The sequence below is a fragment of the Pyxicephalus adspersus genome, chromosome 8 (assembly GCF_032062135.1).
Source record: "Pyxicephalus adspersus chromosome 8, UCB_Pads_2.0, whole genome shotgun sequence".
Classification (NCBI taxonomy): domain Eukaryota; kingdom Metazoa; phylum Chordata; class Amphibia; order Anura; family Pyxicephalidae; genus Pyxicephalus; species Pyxicephalus adspersus.
The window spans coordinates 12,018,861-12,036,846 of NC_092865.1; the positions used below are offsets into that span (position 1 = coordinate 12,018,861).

The 17,986-nt window shown below is 39.2% G+C and overlaps 1 protein-coding gene across 1 annotated transcript; it reads right to left on the reverse strand.

The window, feature by feature from the left end:
• Nucleotides 1–3,397: 3,397 nt before the first annotated feature.
• Nucleotides 3,398–16,666, reverse strand: LOC140337162 (uncharacterized). The gene is made up of 6 exons (XM_072420733.1): nt 16,458–16,666; nt 14,785–15,031; nt 11,838–11,928; nt 5,269–5,307; nt 5,132–5,171; nt 3,398–4,610 (listed from the first exon to the last, which is right to left on the reverse strand). The coding sequence occupies exons 1-6, from the start codon at nt 16,664–16,666 to the stop codon at nt 3,896–3,898; spliced, it is 1,341 nt and encodes a 446-aa protein (XP_072276834.1). The 3' UTR covers nt 3,398–3,895.
• Nucleotides 16,667–17,986: the final 1,320 nt, after the last annotated feature.

Genomic DNA, 17,986 nt, shown 5'->3' on the forward strand with positions numbered 1-17,986 from the left:
TTTTACTTTCATAACATTTTATGACAGTAAAGCTAATTGACCATTTTGCTAACTTGCCCACCCAGCTGCCTCAAAGCATAACTCTGGGATAAGAGAATATTGTCTAAATACAAAAGGCATGTACATTCTTATTTTATTTTAGGTTTGGTATACTTTGTGCATTTTTTGGGGATTTGTGGAGTAATCCAGCACGAAACTTTGCCTTTGTGCAGGAGTTTTTTGTAATAAAGATGCCTTTGAACATGTTGATTGGTATTGTATTTGCCCCTTCCTTTGGTTTTGCGTAGGCAGCCTATAATGGGTGGGCCTAATGGGTCTCTCTCACGACTCAGGACAGTGGTTATGTCAAAGGCAAATTTATGAGGGTAACATCTGGATCTGAAAAGGCATTTGGTACACACAAAATGGATCCTTGTTGACTTCCGAGAATACATTTAAATAACAGTCTACTTCTAAGTGTCACTTGCATACATTACTATACTTGTAAGGAAGAGGCAATATACTTACCTTTCTGTTGGCCCTTCATGTGGGTCCACAGCCCCTGCTGCCTTCCAGAAAATGGTACTGTGGCAGGTGAAACATTGTATTTGGTGGGCAATACTCCAGTCCGACCCTGGTGAAGTGGAATCACTTTACCACATTGGCTTCATGAAAGGTAAGTATTTTACCTCTTTTATAGGTATAGTATGGTATCGTACTCTAGGGAACCTGTGATGACATGGACACCCTTTAGCTCCAGTTTGCAAATGTTAAACACAGATGTTTTTTGGAGTTTTGGCTTTTGCATTAAACAAGCTGCTAACCAGCATGCAGAAGGCCTATTGTACAATATATTTGTATAAAGCACATGCTGGTATTTGAATACATTTTAAATGATACCTTTTACAATGGATTTACCACATTCACTAAGCTGAACAGTGAACAGTCCCATAATAAGAGCTTGCACTGTGCATGTGAACGATACCTTTTGCAATGGATATACAAATCACTCAAAGATCTATTCTTAACACCTTTGTAAAACAAAACTCCATCCATGCATAGCCCAAACCATCAATTATGTATTTATATAATGCACAAAGCCCCATCAGATCCTTCTCCGAGAGTATACACAGAATTATTCATATCCTATCTTGTCCCCAAAATGGGCTCACCAGGTCCTGTTTTACATAGTATATACTTGCTGAAAGTTTAAACAGTATTAAAGAGACTCTGTCATTTGCCCTTGTAGCACAAAGTGGCAATGCCTCCTTATAGTCCACCTCCAGTATTGTATACTTGCCCACATGATCCTCCATACCCATAGGCCCTGTCCTAATAAAACTGTGATGGAGCAAGGAAGGCAAATGGTGATGGTAATGGGGTGTTTACAAGTCACCGTGGGCAACTTAATGGGCAGTGACAGTGTATTTTTAAAAGCAATACTTGTAAGTGCTACTATATGGTTGTAGGGCAAAGTTCGAAACAAAAAAAACTGATATTAGTTCAGTTTGGTTTTTTTCCCTGGAGAGCTGGTTTGTTGGGGACCACATTTGTACTGTTTTTTAAATTGCCCTCAAATGACTATTCTTTTTTTTTTTGCTACATTATAACAGATCAGAACCAACTTAACTGAACCAAAATTCAAAGGAAAAGGCAGGCCAGGGATGGTCAGGCTAAGGGAGTAAAAGGGCTAAATGATGCTGGACTTCCTGCCAGAAAATAAGATGGGCTTTATCAAACCTGAATGAGATAAAGACGTGCTAATCTAAAGATGTCCAGTAGAAGTTTAGTTTTGCCTATACCCTGATAATGTTGATGAAGACAAATAAAGAAAAGTGAGAAAGCCAGGGTTTTTTCTAAATAGAAGTGTACTGAAACAAGTGAATATTTGAAATGATGTAGTGTCACAATATTCCATCAATTAGGATTTACACACATCATTATTTTGATCCCTTACAATAGGGAGTTGCATACACCCTCTCCACCCCCCCGCCACCGAGTTGCACAAAGGAGAGTGGTGTTGATCTAGCTAGCTAGACATTAAATCTCTAAGAAAATAATAGCACTTCTTTCTTCACCACTATCACAATAAAACTAGCACTACAACCACTTACCTCCGGTCCCCTGATGAAGCCGCAGAGGTGAAACGTGTCGGGCACCAAGCATTCAAGTGCTATTATTTTTCGAGTTCAAATTTAACTATTTTTTTTTTACTCTGCACCTTTCATTAAAATAATACCTGGTAATCCTGCTTTAAAGGTCTTTGTTGGGGCACTTCTATTTAAAAAATGACAACCTTCCCTCCCAACTTGGCTCCTGCATTGCCACCCTACCACACTTTCCAAATAGGGGCTTGAAGCAGTATCAGCAAGGAAAATTCAGATATTTTATAGGTCAATAGTCATTATTCTAATTACATGTTTAACGTGTCATCTGCCCAATTGTAACCTCTTTTGATATGTGCGTTGTTTTTAAAAATGAAATAATTGATTAGTCATTCTTTTGTACTTGATGTACCAGAAAACGGGTTACATAATGGAAATAATTTGGAAGTCAGTCTACAATTAAAGTTTCAACCAGGCTCAGTGTAATCTGCCGGTTTGTGGGTACTCCCATTACACATACACAGTGCAAGCTCTCATTATGGGACTCTTCACTCCTTCTGTTTGCTCACCTTGCTTGGGATATTTTACCTAGCTTTGTGAATGTGGTGAAGCTCTGAAGACTTCAAACATCCTATCACGAGCAAAGATAAATCCTGCTTTTTTTCAGGTGATTGGGTATGCTTTGCAAAGTGGTTTTTCGTCACATTCTTTAAAGCTCTGCAATGACATCAAGAGGATTATTGCTGGAAACAATGTTTCAATGACAGATGAATGAATGAGGACTGCACCCACAGCAACATTCTGTTTCATGGAGAAGGGACTGGGGAGGACTAGTGAGTTGCACCCTGCTATCCTCAGATTTGGGTCCCGATCTTTCCTAAAGCCGCAAGGGCAAATTATTGAATGATGTTAGAGCATGACCATTCATCTTGGGTGACTATTATCCTAGGTGTGCACATAGTTTTAGGCTAGCAAGTCACTGTGGTGTGTGTATGTGTGGGGGAAATAAGGGGCAACACAAGTCAGTTGGCCTTTGGTAGGAGCAGTAAGTATGAGTACAGTATGTGGAGCAGGGCACTCTCGGTTTGTAAGCTGCGTACCATTTTGGCATTAGCCTTTTTTTCAGTGACTGCCAAATTACATTGGGAAACAATAGGGTGCTGGGAAGGTTGGCCTAACTGTTTAACAGCAGAAAAGTATTGAGATTTTCTGACGAGAACAAAAGAGCTGAAATGTGAGTAGCCCTAAGCAGTGTACATCATAATTAAATTACTAAACACACAGTAAAAAAAAAAAAAAAGTAAAAAGAACACTTAGGCAGTAATAAGAATGTAATATTAAGCAAGAAACAACATTATTAATAGTCTGCTTTAAAGATGAGAGTATTATTGTGTAGTTATACAGAGCCGACATATTACTTAATCCTTAAGTCCATAGTCATTTCACTAACCGTCCTTCAGAGGAACTTATGGTGTAATGATCCTGCCATAGTTAATGGCCATTTCTTTGACGGAAGCTATTTAAATCGGCAGTATGTTTTCGGAATGTTAGAAAAAAACCCATACAAATGCAATAAGAACATACAAACCCCATGAAGTCCGTGACCAAGTCAAATTTGAACCTGGAACCCTGTAGCTGCAAGGCTTGGGAACTAGCCACCATGCTGCACATCCATTCAAATATCTTGTAGGAAATGTATTTTTGCATTGAATGAAATGAGTGAGTTTGTGTGATTCACATCCGCTCTTACTTATTGCATGAAGTCCCCTCTGCTCTTTTACAGTAGTCCCCAGACTACCGCTTTTAATTTTTCAGTACACAAAGTCTCCATCTTCACTGAAATATGGTAGGAATGTCTCCTCTCTTGTCCTATAAACAGTTACTTTAACTTCCGGTCTCAGGCAGTTCTTTTCTTTGAGCCTGGATGCTAAAAGTTCAGATGCTTGTTTTGACAGACTTAGGTCACGTATTAAATCATTGAACTCTTCTTGGGAGAACTGCTGGTTTGATGAAACACTTCCTTCATATTCACTTCCACTGCTAACTCCTGGATTACACTCCAAATCCTGTATATCCTCCATTTCGGATACAGGAATATCAGGAAGTGTACTGAACACTGGTATGGGAACATCAGCACCATGTGGCAGAGGTCGTCTTGCTGATTCCAAATCAGGGTACTCCCACTTGTTTTTCTTGTAACGATTGAAACCTTTTACTTTCACAGCACAAAAATAACAATCATTATCATGATTTTGGGGCTTTCGCCATACCATAGGTACACCAAATTTCAAACTTTTCAGTTTTCCATTTTTCCACTGACGTAGACACTCTACACAAGTTTTGCATACCATATGGGGAGCCCAATACTTATTTTGGTCCCCCAGTTTTATACCAAAATATGCAAGATATGCTTTTTTCACAAATTCTGTAATGTTTCTTCTCAGTTTTTGCGGAGAATATTCACCACAAATGTAGCAAAATACATTGGGATCATTTGAACAACTTCTTCTTGAAGAACTCGTATTTCTGTTAAAAAAGAAAATGTATAAATAAAAAGAAGGCAAATTAAAGTTTTGTGAAAATAATGCTACAACCTAATATATAAAATGCAAAACATCGGTGTAAATAAAGATTGATATATATATGCTGTGTTAACATTTGTTGTTGGTAAAATCGTCTATTCCGATTTCTGTTTCACAAGCAATAGAGCCAATTTAATGAAACTGATGTCATTTCTGGATTCCGCAGACCTGAAATTCACTAAATATATTGAAAAAATCCTTGGCAAGTGAAAACAACATTTTTTTGTTGAGCTGTCTAATACATCTATTAAATGGGCATTCAGAGTTTTCAGTCTGCCCACCTAAATTTATTCAACAAACCTCCAGCATCAGATAACCTATGTTACCTAGTAAAAGGTAAACCTATAAGCAGTAAAAGCATGATAGGTGTCGGGGAAATTTTGTTTCCCCCTATGTGTGGTAAAGTTATTTAGGAAACAATGCCAGGAAGCACCAACAATATACAAATGTTCACACAACACTTACCTTTGTTGTTGATGCATTTGCAGCATCTGAGGTGGAAAAGCTTTAAGAAAGGAAAACAAAACCAAACATTTGTATCTTTGTCTGTATATATTTCAAGAGATTGGAAAAACAAACAAGCAAGTTTATACAACACTTACTGTCATTTGTTGGAGCTACTTTCTTTGCCTCTGGCTGATCTAAAACAAATGAAGTAAAAAAAAACAATTACCATCCAGTAACTAACTCCATTCCCATAAAGTCGCTGCCTCTAATATGTCTACACCTACTCACTACACCACTGCCAAGAGTACCTAAGGAGACTCTGAGACCCATCCAAAAACAACAGAAAGCAAAGTGCCGTAATTTTACTTTAAATGTACTAACACAGAATGTGTTTAAAAATATATTGTTTTGGTAAAAGTTAAAAAGCTGCCAAGTCATTTTCCTTTTAGCCAACTGCGTACCATTGAGAAACTTGTCTTCATTTCCTGCTCCAGGACATAACTTAAGTTAGAGAAATCTCCCAAAGTGAGAAGAATCTGTCAAACAACAGTCATTAAAAAAAGAATAAAAAGTGACAGATAGTCCACCCCTTACCTACTCTCCAAAACTAAACATTTTTTTTCCAGGAGATGTACTTTAAAGCTAAACTCCAGTTAGCAAAGTTACATAAAGCTCCTGCACAGAGACTTAAGCTACGTACACACGTCAGATTTTTATCGCTCGATAATCGGCATCGGCCAATTATTGGGCGAAAATCTGCCGTGTGTACAGTCGTTGTCGTCCATCGTCCGAAAGACCGTCCTGCCGGATCCACGGACGATGGACGACAACCGATCCTAATGAAAGGGAAGGGGAGAGCGCGCAGCAGGGTGCCGCTCCGTCGCTCTCCCCCTCCCCTCTCCATAGAGCATGAACAGTGCTGTATGTACAGCACCGTTCATGCATCGTGCACTCCCTTGTCGTTGGAAAGGATCGTGAAAGATCCTTTCCAACGACAAAAATTGCAGGTGTGTACGCAGCTTAAGATTAGGCATTGCTGTGCCCTGCTCTTCAATCTTTAAGAATGAATGATACACTGACTATAAAACAAGCATTACTATCACTGATCTCTAGACAGCTTAAACATGCTTATGATAATACTCATAAGCTACAAAAAAAATAAAAAAAAAATCTAAATTAACCTAAATTCTTTTACATCCTCAAATCATCAATTAATTTAAAGAAAATGAAAATCAAGTAACAGGAGAAAAAAATAAAGGTTTTAGTTGGGCGAGCAATGGTGGAGTGATAGACATAGAGAGTTTCTAATGTAGTAAAATTTCCTTTAATATGGATATCGTCAACCCCGGTACAATGCAAGGACAAAGGACAAGTGTACAAGAAGGGTTTTTTAGGCAAAAATTCATATTGTGATAAGTATAACTTTTCACAAAATACAATAGTGTTGCATGTCCATGTACAGAATATTTGTGTGCAAGGACCTTTCAATTCAAGGTCCAAACATTGGCTATAAGGAGTAGTATTATACATAGGTCACCTACTTATTAAATTACCATCATCATATATCGCAGGGCTGCAAAGAACCAAGGTAATAGGAGTTACCGCGCAGTCGGAAAACCTGACACGTTTCGCCCGTTGTGGGCTTCTTCAGGGGTAGCTGTGCGTTTGTGGTTACAAACATAGCATGCGGTCTAGGTACATTAAAGAACATAGGATTATTACATCATTCAAACATGATACAGTATATGACAACATGTACATAATGCATCTTTGCGTTTTGAAAACCAAGCTTTTGAACTCCCTAATGGCACAATACATAGCTTTAACAACCATGTGAATTGCCAATCTGTAGGTGTTATCTGCCTTATTATTTGCAAATGCGGCAGATTCTATGTCGGAAAAACCAAGAGAACATTTACCTTTTTTGTACGTCTATACCAGTTCTTGACTAGCTCCATGATGATACACATCCCTACACCTAAAAGAGTTGGCTCTAAAGGACTGAGCAACCAGTTTCACCCAATCCTATAGCCTGCATATTTTCTGTACCATTGTGAACAACAATTACTACACAGATTATTGGGCTTCAATACTATTCACAATATACCACGTTATGATTAAGTTTATTTTTCTACTGTTCATTACTTGATATATCAACTTTAATTACTTTTACCCTTTTTTACATTGTTAAAATTTATATTAACTGTTACTATCCATTGTCATTAATAATATCATAATATGTTTTTATTAATACAGTGGTACCTCGGTAAAGGTCTGCTTTGGAATAAGTCCAACTTGGTATAAGTCCTGTTTGGACATGAAAAATTTTGCTTGGTATACAACCTTTGTGCTAGAACTTGTATGGGTCAAAATGAGTCACAACACTGTGCGCTACCCTTATTTACCTCTCTCGAGACAAAGCCACGACTCCCCACAAGCGTCAGTACGCCAGTTGCTACCATTCAGTGAACAACCCGCGCTATAACTCTCTGTGAATTACAGGACATCTCCTCCTCCTCCCTTCTCAGCACCATCCTAGTAGGCACTCGACTCTTCTCAGTATGGTAAAGGGAGGTTAAATTTTCATTTATTTCATCTAATTGCTTTTGTATTTATGTATTTTAGTATTAATCAGTGTTTAAATTATTTTAAACACAGCCCCCTCAATGTATAATATGTCAATAACAATAGAATTTTTTTCATTCATTTTCCCTTTATTTCTTATGGGAAATGATTGTTTGGTATAAGTCCAAGGATCTGTAACGGATTAAGGACTTATACCAAGGTACCACTGTATATGTTACTGTCAATATCAATTGTTGTTCAGCAGCAATATCTGTTACTGTCAATATCAGTTCAGCAGCAATATCTGTTGCTGTCAATATTAATTGTTTGACTTAATTCAAACTCTGTTGCAATATTGTATCAATTGCTGTTCAGCCTTATTCAAACCCAGCTTTTATGACATTAATGTTCAATACTTGTACTCCTGTTCTGAAAACTACATTGTATGTTTTTGATACTTTAATAATTATACAAGACGCTATTCATACAGAAATACTTCATACAATATATATATACAACCCTTGCCCAGGTTCTTTAACTCCTTTTATTTTTTCATACACCACTACCACCACGTCTCTACCTTTTTCCTCCCACTGACTGGCTTATGGCGACGGGAGCATCAGAGCTATTGCCCCGATGCAGTAAGCATAGTTCTCCCCAGCCTGTTTTTGGTGGGTGGGCCGCCCAGCTGCCCTGCCGGGCACTTATCAGCAGCTCCAATCCTCTGAACGGACAATGTAGAGCATGCTCTGTTCCCAGCTGTCATCCGTTCAGAGGATTCCAGCTGCTGATAAGAGCTGCACAGCAAGGATCAGACTGGGACACAGCCTGTCCCTCTTCTATTCTCTAGCTGTGCTGAGTCTTCTGAAAAAACAAAACGAAAAAAACCTTGTGTAACAATGTGTAATGACCTCATTAGAGAAATCTGTGTCATTCTGCATTCTTACATCTCTGTGTACGCAATTTCAGCCCATTAGAGGGTAGGAATTTAAAGATATGGGAATCAGTTATATATAACATTGGCGTTTCAGTTTCAAAAGCAAATGCGTCTAGAAGTCCATAATTGAAAATGCAAATTGGGGACCTCAGGGGCCACTTACAGAGCAAGGAGCGTTGATGTTGGGCCCCTAAGTTGATACCTACCTGTCACAAATCTATAACTGTAATACTATGTTACCCTCTCTGCTTCTCTCCTTTGAATCCCAATTTCCCTAGAATGGTGGGTGCAGTGGGTACACCTTCGGGTACCCGGGTAACCCCCCCCCCCAACACTAAAATTTTATTACTATGGCAAACACACTGCCCTGTTACATATTACTTGCCACTTCTAACACTGGAACCCCCAATTTCTCTGGAATGGGGAGGAGTAGGAAACTGAAAACGTGTGGGGAGTGGTTAACACCCCCTAAAATTTCATCACTATGGCATCATTAGAACATAAAAAAATGCCCATCAAAACCAAAAAGGTGGCTCAGGTACTGGTAGGGTACAGTCATGTAACAGGGAGGTACATTTTGATGGGCAGAGTTTATGTTGTAATGATGCCATTGTGATGAAAATTTCCCCCTCTTACACCTATAATTTTCATTACCCGCACCTCTGTTTTAGCTAAATTAGGGAAGCAGATAGTTATGTGTAACAGGGCAGCGTGTTTTGATGGGCAGAGGTTTTTTATGTTCTAATAATGCCATGCTAATAAAATTTAAGGGGGGGGGAGGGGTTATACAAGTGTCAAGAAAATAGTATCAGGAAAGTATAGAAGAAAATACATTTTCAGTTTCCTGCACCTCTCCATTCCAGATACATTGGGGTTTAAGGAACAGAAGCAGAAAACATAGTGTAGAATTACAACTATAGTTTTGTTAAAGGTAGGTAAAAATTTGGGGATCCCACACCAATGCTCCCTGCTATATAAGTGGCCCCTGTGGATCCTTAATTTGCATTTTACATTTTGGGCTCCTAGATGCTTTTTCTTATGAAACAGCAACCCAAATGTTCAATCTTCACAAGTTTTTAAACATATCTTGATATTCTTAAAAAGAAATTTCAGTTATTAGTAGCTATGAGAGTCCCGTGTACCAACAATTTAGGAGATATGAAGGCTTGATCAGTGAGTTGTTAAGCTGCAGAATTTGGCGGACTTAACACACATACAGCTATCATACTGCGGGTGGATAAATGTCACCATTTTTTTTTGCCCATTGAATATGGACAGTGATGAATTTTTATGTTTTGGGGGAGGACCCTCCCGTTCCCTCTTTACTGCCATGGTGGTAAAAACTACAGGGTAAATCGGCAGCCTCCTGACATTGGGAACACATAATCAGGGGCTTTCCTATAAAGTAAAAAACGTGCTCAATCTCACACATGCCCGATGAGATCAGCACTTGATGGAACGGTGAGCATCAGAAAGAAGAGGGAATATAAGCAAGTGAGGGACTCACGGGGCTCAGTTCATGGACAAAAATTTTGCGTTATCTAGATATAGCGCTATAGAGGGGACATCAGAAGTCAGGCTGAATTCACATGGGCAGTAAGGTTGTATTTGCTGCATTTACCCCTCACTTTTCTCTTGCCAGGAACCACTGCTGTTAAAATAATGCCAATTACCAAAACCAGGTGCCTAGCAGTTACCACTGGTTACTAATCCCTAGCAGTTGCCAAGTAGTCACTCAGGAGGGGTAAATGTTTTTTACTACTAATGTGAACTAAGCCTAACTTGTAATACCACATTAATAACACTATTACAATTAATTACACAAAGAAAACATGGAACACTAGGCAGTTGGATTAAAATACACAGCACTGAACAGTTTGGGCATTAAACCAGTAATCAGAAGTTGAAACAAAGTATAGGGGGTAGGTAGAACACCGACAAAATAAATAGGGGTACTAGATACCTGTGGCATAAATAATTGGAAGCGCCAAATTTACTTAGTCTTGCCCCGCTCACTTTTTACCACCCGGCTGAAAAAAATTTCTGGGGAGAACACAGTATGTGCAGAACTGGACCTTTTTTCCTGCTCTAGTTGTCCCTGCCCCCATAGGTGAGACATATTTCTATGTCCACCCACCGCCAATCAGCCACTCCCACCAGGAAGCAACCTTGTGGTGACATCCCTGCTCTGGCATACCACACCCTCACAAGGTGACATCCCTGCTCTCCATGGTAAAGTACGGGGCTTCCCTTCGTGGGTATAAGGCGGGTCCTGGTATTCCCTTACACACGCATCACATCCTACTGAAGAGCTACGCCTGCAGCTCCCTCTGCAACTCTGAAAATACCAGGACAAGGTAATAACTACATGTACTATTTCAGCATAATACCACACCTTCCCTATTTATATCTACTCCTTACAGTGAATGATTTTGACTACCATGTTAATATACAGATTTATACACCTGGGATATTTTGTCCTTTTACAATATTGGTGACCTACCCAGAGAGATCCTCCATCCAGGATAATGCAAGTTATCTCATCCAGATGTTTTACTTCAGTTACAAATAAGGTTTTATTACATATTCCAGCCTAAATCAAAACTCAGGAATAACATGACACAACAACTTGAATACTTATGTTTTATTAACCAAATACATTACTTCCTTTTACAACAATTTTGCCTACGTTGGGCAATATTAATATACCTTTATTTTCTTTTTTACAGGTTTGTTCATAATTAAATCATAAAATAACAGATACTTTTTGTGGATATGTAAAGCATTTCAATGTTATACGCATTATGTATTTGTCATAAATCATGTTTGAATGATGTAATAATAGGTACTAATGTTCCATAATGTACCTAGACCGCATACTATATTTGTAACCACGATAGCACAGCTACCCCTGAAGCCCACGACGAGCGAAACGTGTCAGGTTTTCCGGCTGCACGGTAACTCATAGTACCTTGGTTTTTTGCAGCCCTGCGATATATGATGATGTTAATATACAAAGTAGGTGACCTATGTATAGTACTACTCCTTATGGCCTATATTTGGACTTTGAACTGAAAGGTCCTTGCACACAAATATTCTGTACATTGACATGCTAAACTATAGTATTTTTTGAAAAGTTACACTTCAGAAAATACGAATTTTTGCCTAAAAAAACGCCTTCTTGTACACTTGTCCTTTGTCAACGGGAGAAAAAACACAAACCTCCATCATCTAGTGGTCTTTTCTGCTCTGCAAAACTATAGTCATTGGAGTTCATTGGTGGTGCTGTGTCTCCTATGATTTTAGCAGGAACCTGGAAAGAGAGAAATGAGAAATGGGACTAAAAACAATTATACAAAGACCCCTAACAGGGGACATTTACATAATAATATATGAGGTAGCTGTCTATACCAACAAGATCCCAGGTAAAACTTGATGAAACCATTTCCTGTTCCACTTTACAAATGCCTGATCCAACAAGCAGGGCTATAATATAGAAAGGTACAGGTGATGCCCCTTCTGCAATAGGAATTTATGCACAGCACAGCATTGGATGCCAGGTTGCCCAGCAATTCCGCTGCATTCGCTGGGACTAAACTCCTGCGCACTTGCACAGGCGTTTTGTCATACCTGCTCAGCTAATGAAGATGGATAGATTGCAAAAGGAGAAGGAAGAAGATGGTGGTGCCCTATGACAAAAGGCAAGTATAACAGGGTTTGGAAAGTATTATATTTGGTAACTATATGACACATGATGGTGCTTATGTTCTATCTAATAACCTTCTTCACATGCCTTCATTTATTTTAATTTTTTGCCCACGTAAATTTTCAGCTCACCCCCTTTGGCAAAGTAACAACTGGGGTGGACAAACTAACACCACCACCCACACTGGCTGCAAACAGCAATCACCTTTGGTTCCTACAGTCCTAATGTTTGGAAAATGACTACACCATTTACCCCAGCCTGTATTATTTTGGTGGACAGTATGGGGTGGAGATTTAAACTGAACAACATAGATCTCTGTATGTGGTTACTATAGGTAACATTCTAAAAAGTTGCATTACATTTTTATGCAGCAAATTTTTTTAAAAGCAGTTAAAAAAAAAAAAAACTAAGTCTAATGGTAAATATTTTACTTTTCTTATGACGTTTTTTTTTTTTTATCGTAGTACTCCCATTTTGTAGTTTGTTACCCAATAAATATATAGTGTTTCCCCAGAATTGGGTGTGAAGAAGCTGTAGGCAGGTTAGGTTACAACACAGGGCATGTCACATTTCAGTAACTACCAAAAATCAGACGGGTGTTTACTAAAATCTGCCAGGTGGTGCACCCGGCTAAAAGGCTCTTAGGACAACACTATAAAATTAAAAATAAACAAAACAAGATGAATGAAATGTGTTTACAATGTTATAAACCCTGTTCTTTTTTTATTGCATCAAAACAAAGTTAAAATAACCTCAATACCATTAACCCCCCACCAATAAATCTAGGGAGATTGGATAATTTTATCAGGATCGGCAGTAACTAGAATATGGTGGATGAGGCTTCAAATTTAAAACCCAAACAATTTTTCAGATTTTGGATACAGTTCATAAGTTATAGCCCCATCTGTTTTTATATTGCCCTTAACGTTTCTTAGTGACCATTTTATATACAACTAGAAACCAAAACTTATATTACACAGGCGTTTGTAAGTACTTGAATATTTAATGAATTATGATTATTTAATTTCGTATACACCGACAAGAATCTGACATTTGGTCTATTCCTTTAGTTTTTTGGTGATATTGCCCAGTAAAAGTATGAAATGTTGGTCCGCCGCTGCATTGAAAAAGCGCCGCTACAACAATTCCTGGCATCACTCGAGTCTATAGACAAGCGGGCTCTCTGCACGTGTGGCCCCGCATTGGACTGTTTCATTAACGCAAGTAATGCCGGGAATTTTAGTAGCAGCACTATTTCAATGAAGAGAAAGTTCCAGTGACGGGCCACTCATAAGATTTACCTCTGCATTGGCCGCACCTGACATTTCCAGCACTCCCCCTCAGCTGTACTTTTCCTTGCTACTCCAAGGCATGGACTTGGATGGTTGGATTTTCATAGAAGAAAATTGTTATTAATATTGTTAGCCTGTGCAAAAAGGTTACCATTAAAATGTAACTCCGAAAGCTACAAATAGAGAAAGAGGCATAAGATGTTTTCCCTAAATAACATTTTTTTAAAACATTATCACACCTCTTTCTTATAGGCTTGTTCCAGATTGAATGTGAAGCAAAATCTGTTTCCATTTGAAAAGGTTTTATATCTAATGAAAGGAATAACTTCCTCAACTTTTTTTAATAAATTTCAAGGTTGGCCCGCAACTGTATTTGAGTTTGACACCCCTGCATTAAAGGAACTGAAAAAATGTACCATAGCAGCAAAATAAACTTCCTATATCAATCCAATGAAAAAAAAAATAAATCAGTTGGTCCTAAATATACAAGAAACCTAAAGCTTGTCAGTCACAAAACTAATACATCAATGTTTTTTTTCTTTTTTTTGTAAGAAGCAATATACGACAGAAAAATAATTCCCCTCCATTTCCAGCCCATGACCCCACAAGAAATTAGGGTAAATTCCATAACATGAAGAGGCTCCCTTTCAGATATCACCACAGTGATGGGCTAAAATATGGTGAAAATCACACCTTTAAGGATGAATTAGAAGAGACACTCAAGTTCCCTTACTTACTCTCAGGGACAAAGACTAAAAATTCCTCAACAATAAAAATTGTGTAGAAATGAACTTATAATCATAAAAAGCAAAACAAAAAAACAGCACACAAAAAAAATTCAAAAGGCACGTGGGCGGGCAATAAAAAAAAAAAAACACAAATGAATTTGGATATGAAATGGATCACGTTGTTATGGTTACCAGCCCCTTCCGTACTGACATGAACCGAATAGTCACAATGGTATAGAAAATGGAGTGAAAGCTGTGTGAAGAGGGAAAATATTAAATAAAACGGAGGGTAAATGCGAAGAAAAGAATGTTTAGCCTTCAATTAAATGTCCCGCTGCGGCCTATCAGCGTCCTTTTTTCCCCCCTCAGCCCCAATGTCCGAGGCCCCGTGCCTCCCTCATCTATCTTGCACTCTACAGGGGGTCCAAGAAAGCATCGTTTACCCCGGCAGCTGAGTTAGCGTTCGGTGGTGGAACAATAGAACAGTCAGCCATGTCAGCAAGAGCCTGCACCGTGTGTGGATTTGAGGCCGCGCAGTCCTGCTGGTAACCCCGTGTCGTCAAGTCTCGCGAGAAGTACGCGTCACAGAATCCTTTGTAGAAAAGCCCGCTTTCAGTTCCCCCGTGGTGATCGAGTGAGGGATGGTCACGTGACTCTTCTGTCGCCTCCTTTGAGTGTTGTGGTGGGCTTCTATATGGGAGACAAAATGGCGGCGGCCTGTGAGGGGAAAGGTTGGCTGCTGTTGGGTTACTTTTTTTCCGCGCTTTTTGTTTTAAAAGGACAAATTTACATTCATTTGTTTTTTAGACACATGTTGAATGTGTTATAAGCCTTGGAGTCTATCAGGGCTGCTATTTATAGAAAAATATACCCAGTCTATGGCATTAATTCAGAGGCAAAACTTTTTAGTGTTTTTACTCACAGGCATGGAAATTATTTCTATTATATGTTTGTGGTGTGTATATGGGCTGCTCAACATGTAAATATAATGTATGCTGCATTTTTTAAACCACATTGTGTAGCTATATGGGGTAATGTGTTTTAGGATTGAAGTTTAGCACAACGATGCGTATGCTGTGCATTGCTGCATGGAAATGTGTATTCATGTTATGCGGTCGTGTAAATGGCTCCTATAATTATAAAGCAAACAAATACAAACGGAATACATTAAATGAGGCATTAGCAACCCAAAACCCTTATATAATACATACATTAAGCTATTATTTTTAAACAGGATTTTTTTGTACATTAAAGCGGAAGTAAATCCAAAACAAAAAAAATCACGCCTACCTTTGATCCCGCAGATCACTCTATCTGTCGGGGGGTTTCTTCCATTGGGTCCCGCGTTGTCCCGGTATCTGTCTTTGGCTTGGCGCAGAGGGTGCGCCAACTTCCTCTCCTCTCTGCTTCTGTGTTCTTCCTACGTCACCCGATCTTGCACTGCGTAGGCACGGGAATGGGTGATGTAGATTAGGAAAAAACTTTACTGTGCATGCGTGAGATTGTCAATTTTTTTTTCTTCTGTGTAGATGCTTGAGCATACGCAGAAGGAGCAGCCAAGGGCCTCCCAGGATGCGTGACATAGGTATCCCGGGAGGCTTTGCGCTCCCATTCATTCTTGATCTGCTAGGTGATCGAGAATTAAGGGGTCGGTGCTGTACTTCCCCTTTTTTAAATTTAAATAAAAGGGATGTCTACCCTTTTATGTAAAGTAAAATTCTGAGTTTAGGTACATTTTAAATAGGGGTTGCAAATGACAGACAGATACAGACAGGGACACAGGAGGAGGAGAGGACCCTGCCATAAACATTATTTTTTAAGGTGCATTTTTAAGATGGTAATTAGGAATAGAGGAACGGCATGGTTGGCTCAACGACCAGCACTCTTGCTTTTACAGCACTTGGTTCCGGGTTCAAATCTCTGCCAGCACACTATCTGCAAGGAGTTTGTATGTTTCCCCTGGGTACACTAATTTCCTTCCACATCCCAAAAACATGTGTAGGGGGCACCTCGTATGCCTTGTGGCATGCGAGTAAATTGATAGAAGCCCAAAGGACATATGAAGGCTGTCTTCTCTTGGTCTTCAGGTGCCATGGGAACTTGATAGTACCCTGACCGTAAATCCAACACAGTGAACCAACAGTTCCCATTCAGGGCCTCAAGAGCCTCCTCAATTCTAGGCAAGGTATACTGGTCTGGTATGGTTCTCCGATTCAGGGTGCGGTAGTCTACACATAGGCGGATTGATCCACATTTTTTCCTTACCACCACAATGGGGGAAGCATAAGGACTTTTACTGTCTATTATAATCCCTTGGGATTTCATCTGGTGTAATGTCTGTCTTAGTTCGTCAGCCTCTCTGACCCTGTATCTCCTGCATTTCTCTAACTCCTGATGGGGTTTCCCCAGGCCACTATCAGGGGCAGGAAAACTTCAACAACTTTATTTTCTATTTACAAAGTTACAACTCAGCAAGCAGATAGAAAAAGGCAGACCCCTACACATGCACTTAGGTTATCTGGCTTTCCTCAAAAATTGGCCTTGGACTGTGGTAATGATATATAACAATGGTAGGGACATTGTTAGTTAGACAGTTAGTGATATGACTATGGACACTTCGTAAAGCGCTTAGCAATATGTTGGTGCTACAAAAATACTGGATAATAATAATTAGTATGTTAGGGCACCAAGGCAAGTGTTGAGGATAAACACGACCTACTAGTTGAAATGAACCCTGAGTTCTGTTTTGGTTGTGTGCGTTATGTCTCCTCTGATGAAAATCCAGGCCTTGGTGACTGCCAGTGTTTATCTAGGGGGAGTCCTCCTGTCCAGGACTGGTTTTGCCGTTTTACAATGGCAGGGTTTGGAACTCTACCATAGGCATGGGAATCTCCATGTCTTCTTTTCCACTGTAATCCTGATTCAGCTAATGTAGCCATTCTTAAAGGCGGAGGCGTGCAACTAAGAGTGATGAAGGCTGTAACAGGCAGAGAATTGAATGAACTGGAAGTTGGTCCCCTGAGATCATGTTCAAATGTTTATAACAATAAAACAATGTATTGTTTTTTTAACATGGGGAAACCTTTGAAATAACTTTCAGGTCTTTAGGGAACCGCGGCCTTTAATGCTATAATTACTATATCCATAGCTCACAGTATATTGGTGTGGTGGTCAGTGGAAAAAGTCCCCCCTCACAGAAAAATTGAGGGTATCAATATGTAAGTTATACATTTAACTATAGCATACTTTTAGAAGAAAAGTTAGTGCTTTGTTTGCAAAGAGCAACACTTGCAACATAAACTGTTGATGGGATGACCCTGAAAACTGACCAGGGGATGGCCTTAAAGGCTGATATGAGACCCTTGCTGTTAGAACCAGCTCAAACAAAAATCCAAGATGGCGAAAAGTAATTTTTGTGCAAAAATGTGTTATCCTCCCCATTAATGGTTTGTGAACTTATATGCTTTTATGGACTTCTTTGTTGCAACAATAGATATTTTTAATTAGAATCTACTGTCTCATCTCACCCCCTAAAAGAACCAGACAACAGCCAAAAAAATTCATTAGTGCCGGTTCAACTGACATGAGAGGTCCAAAATTGCTCATTGCTTAAGGAACTCAAGCAACCTCGGGAGGAACCCTGGT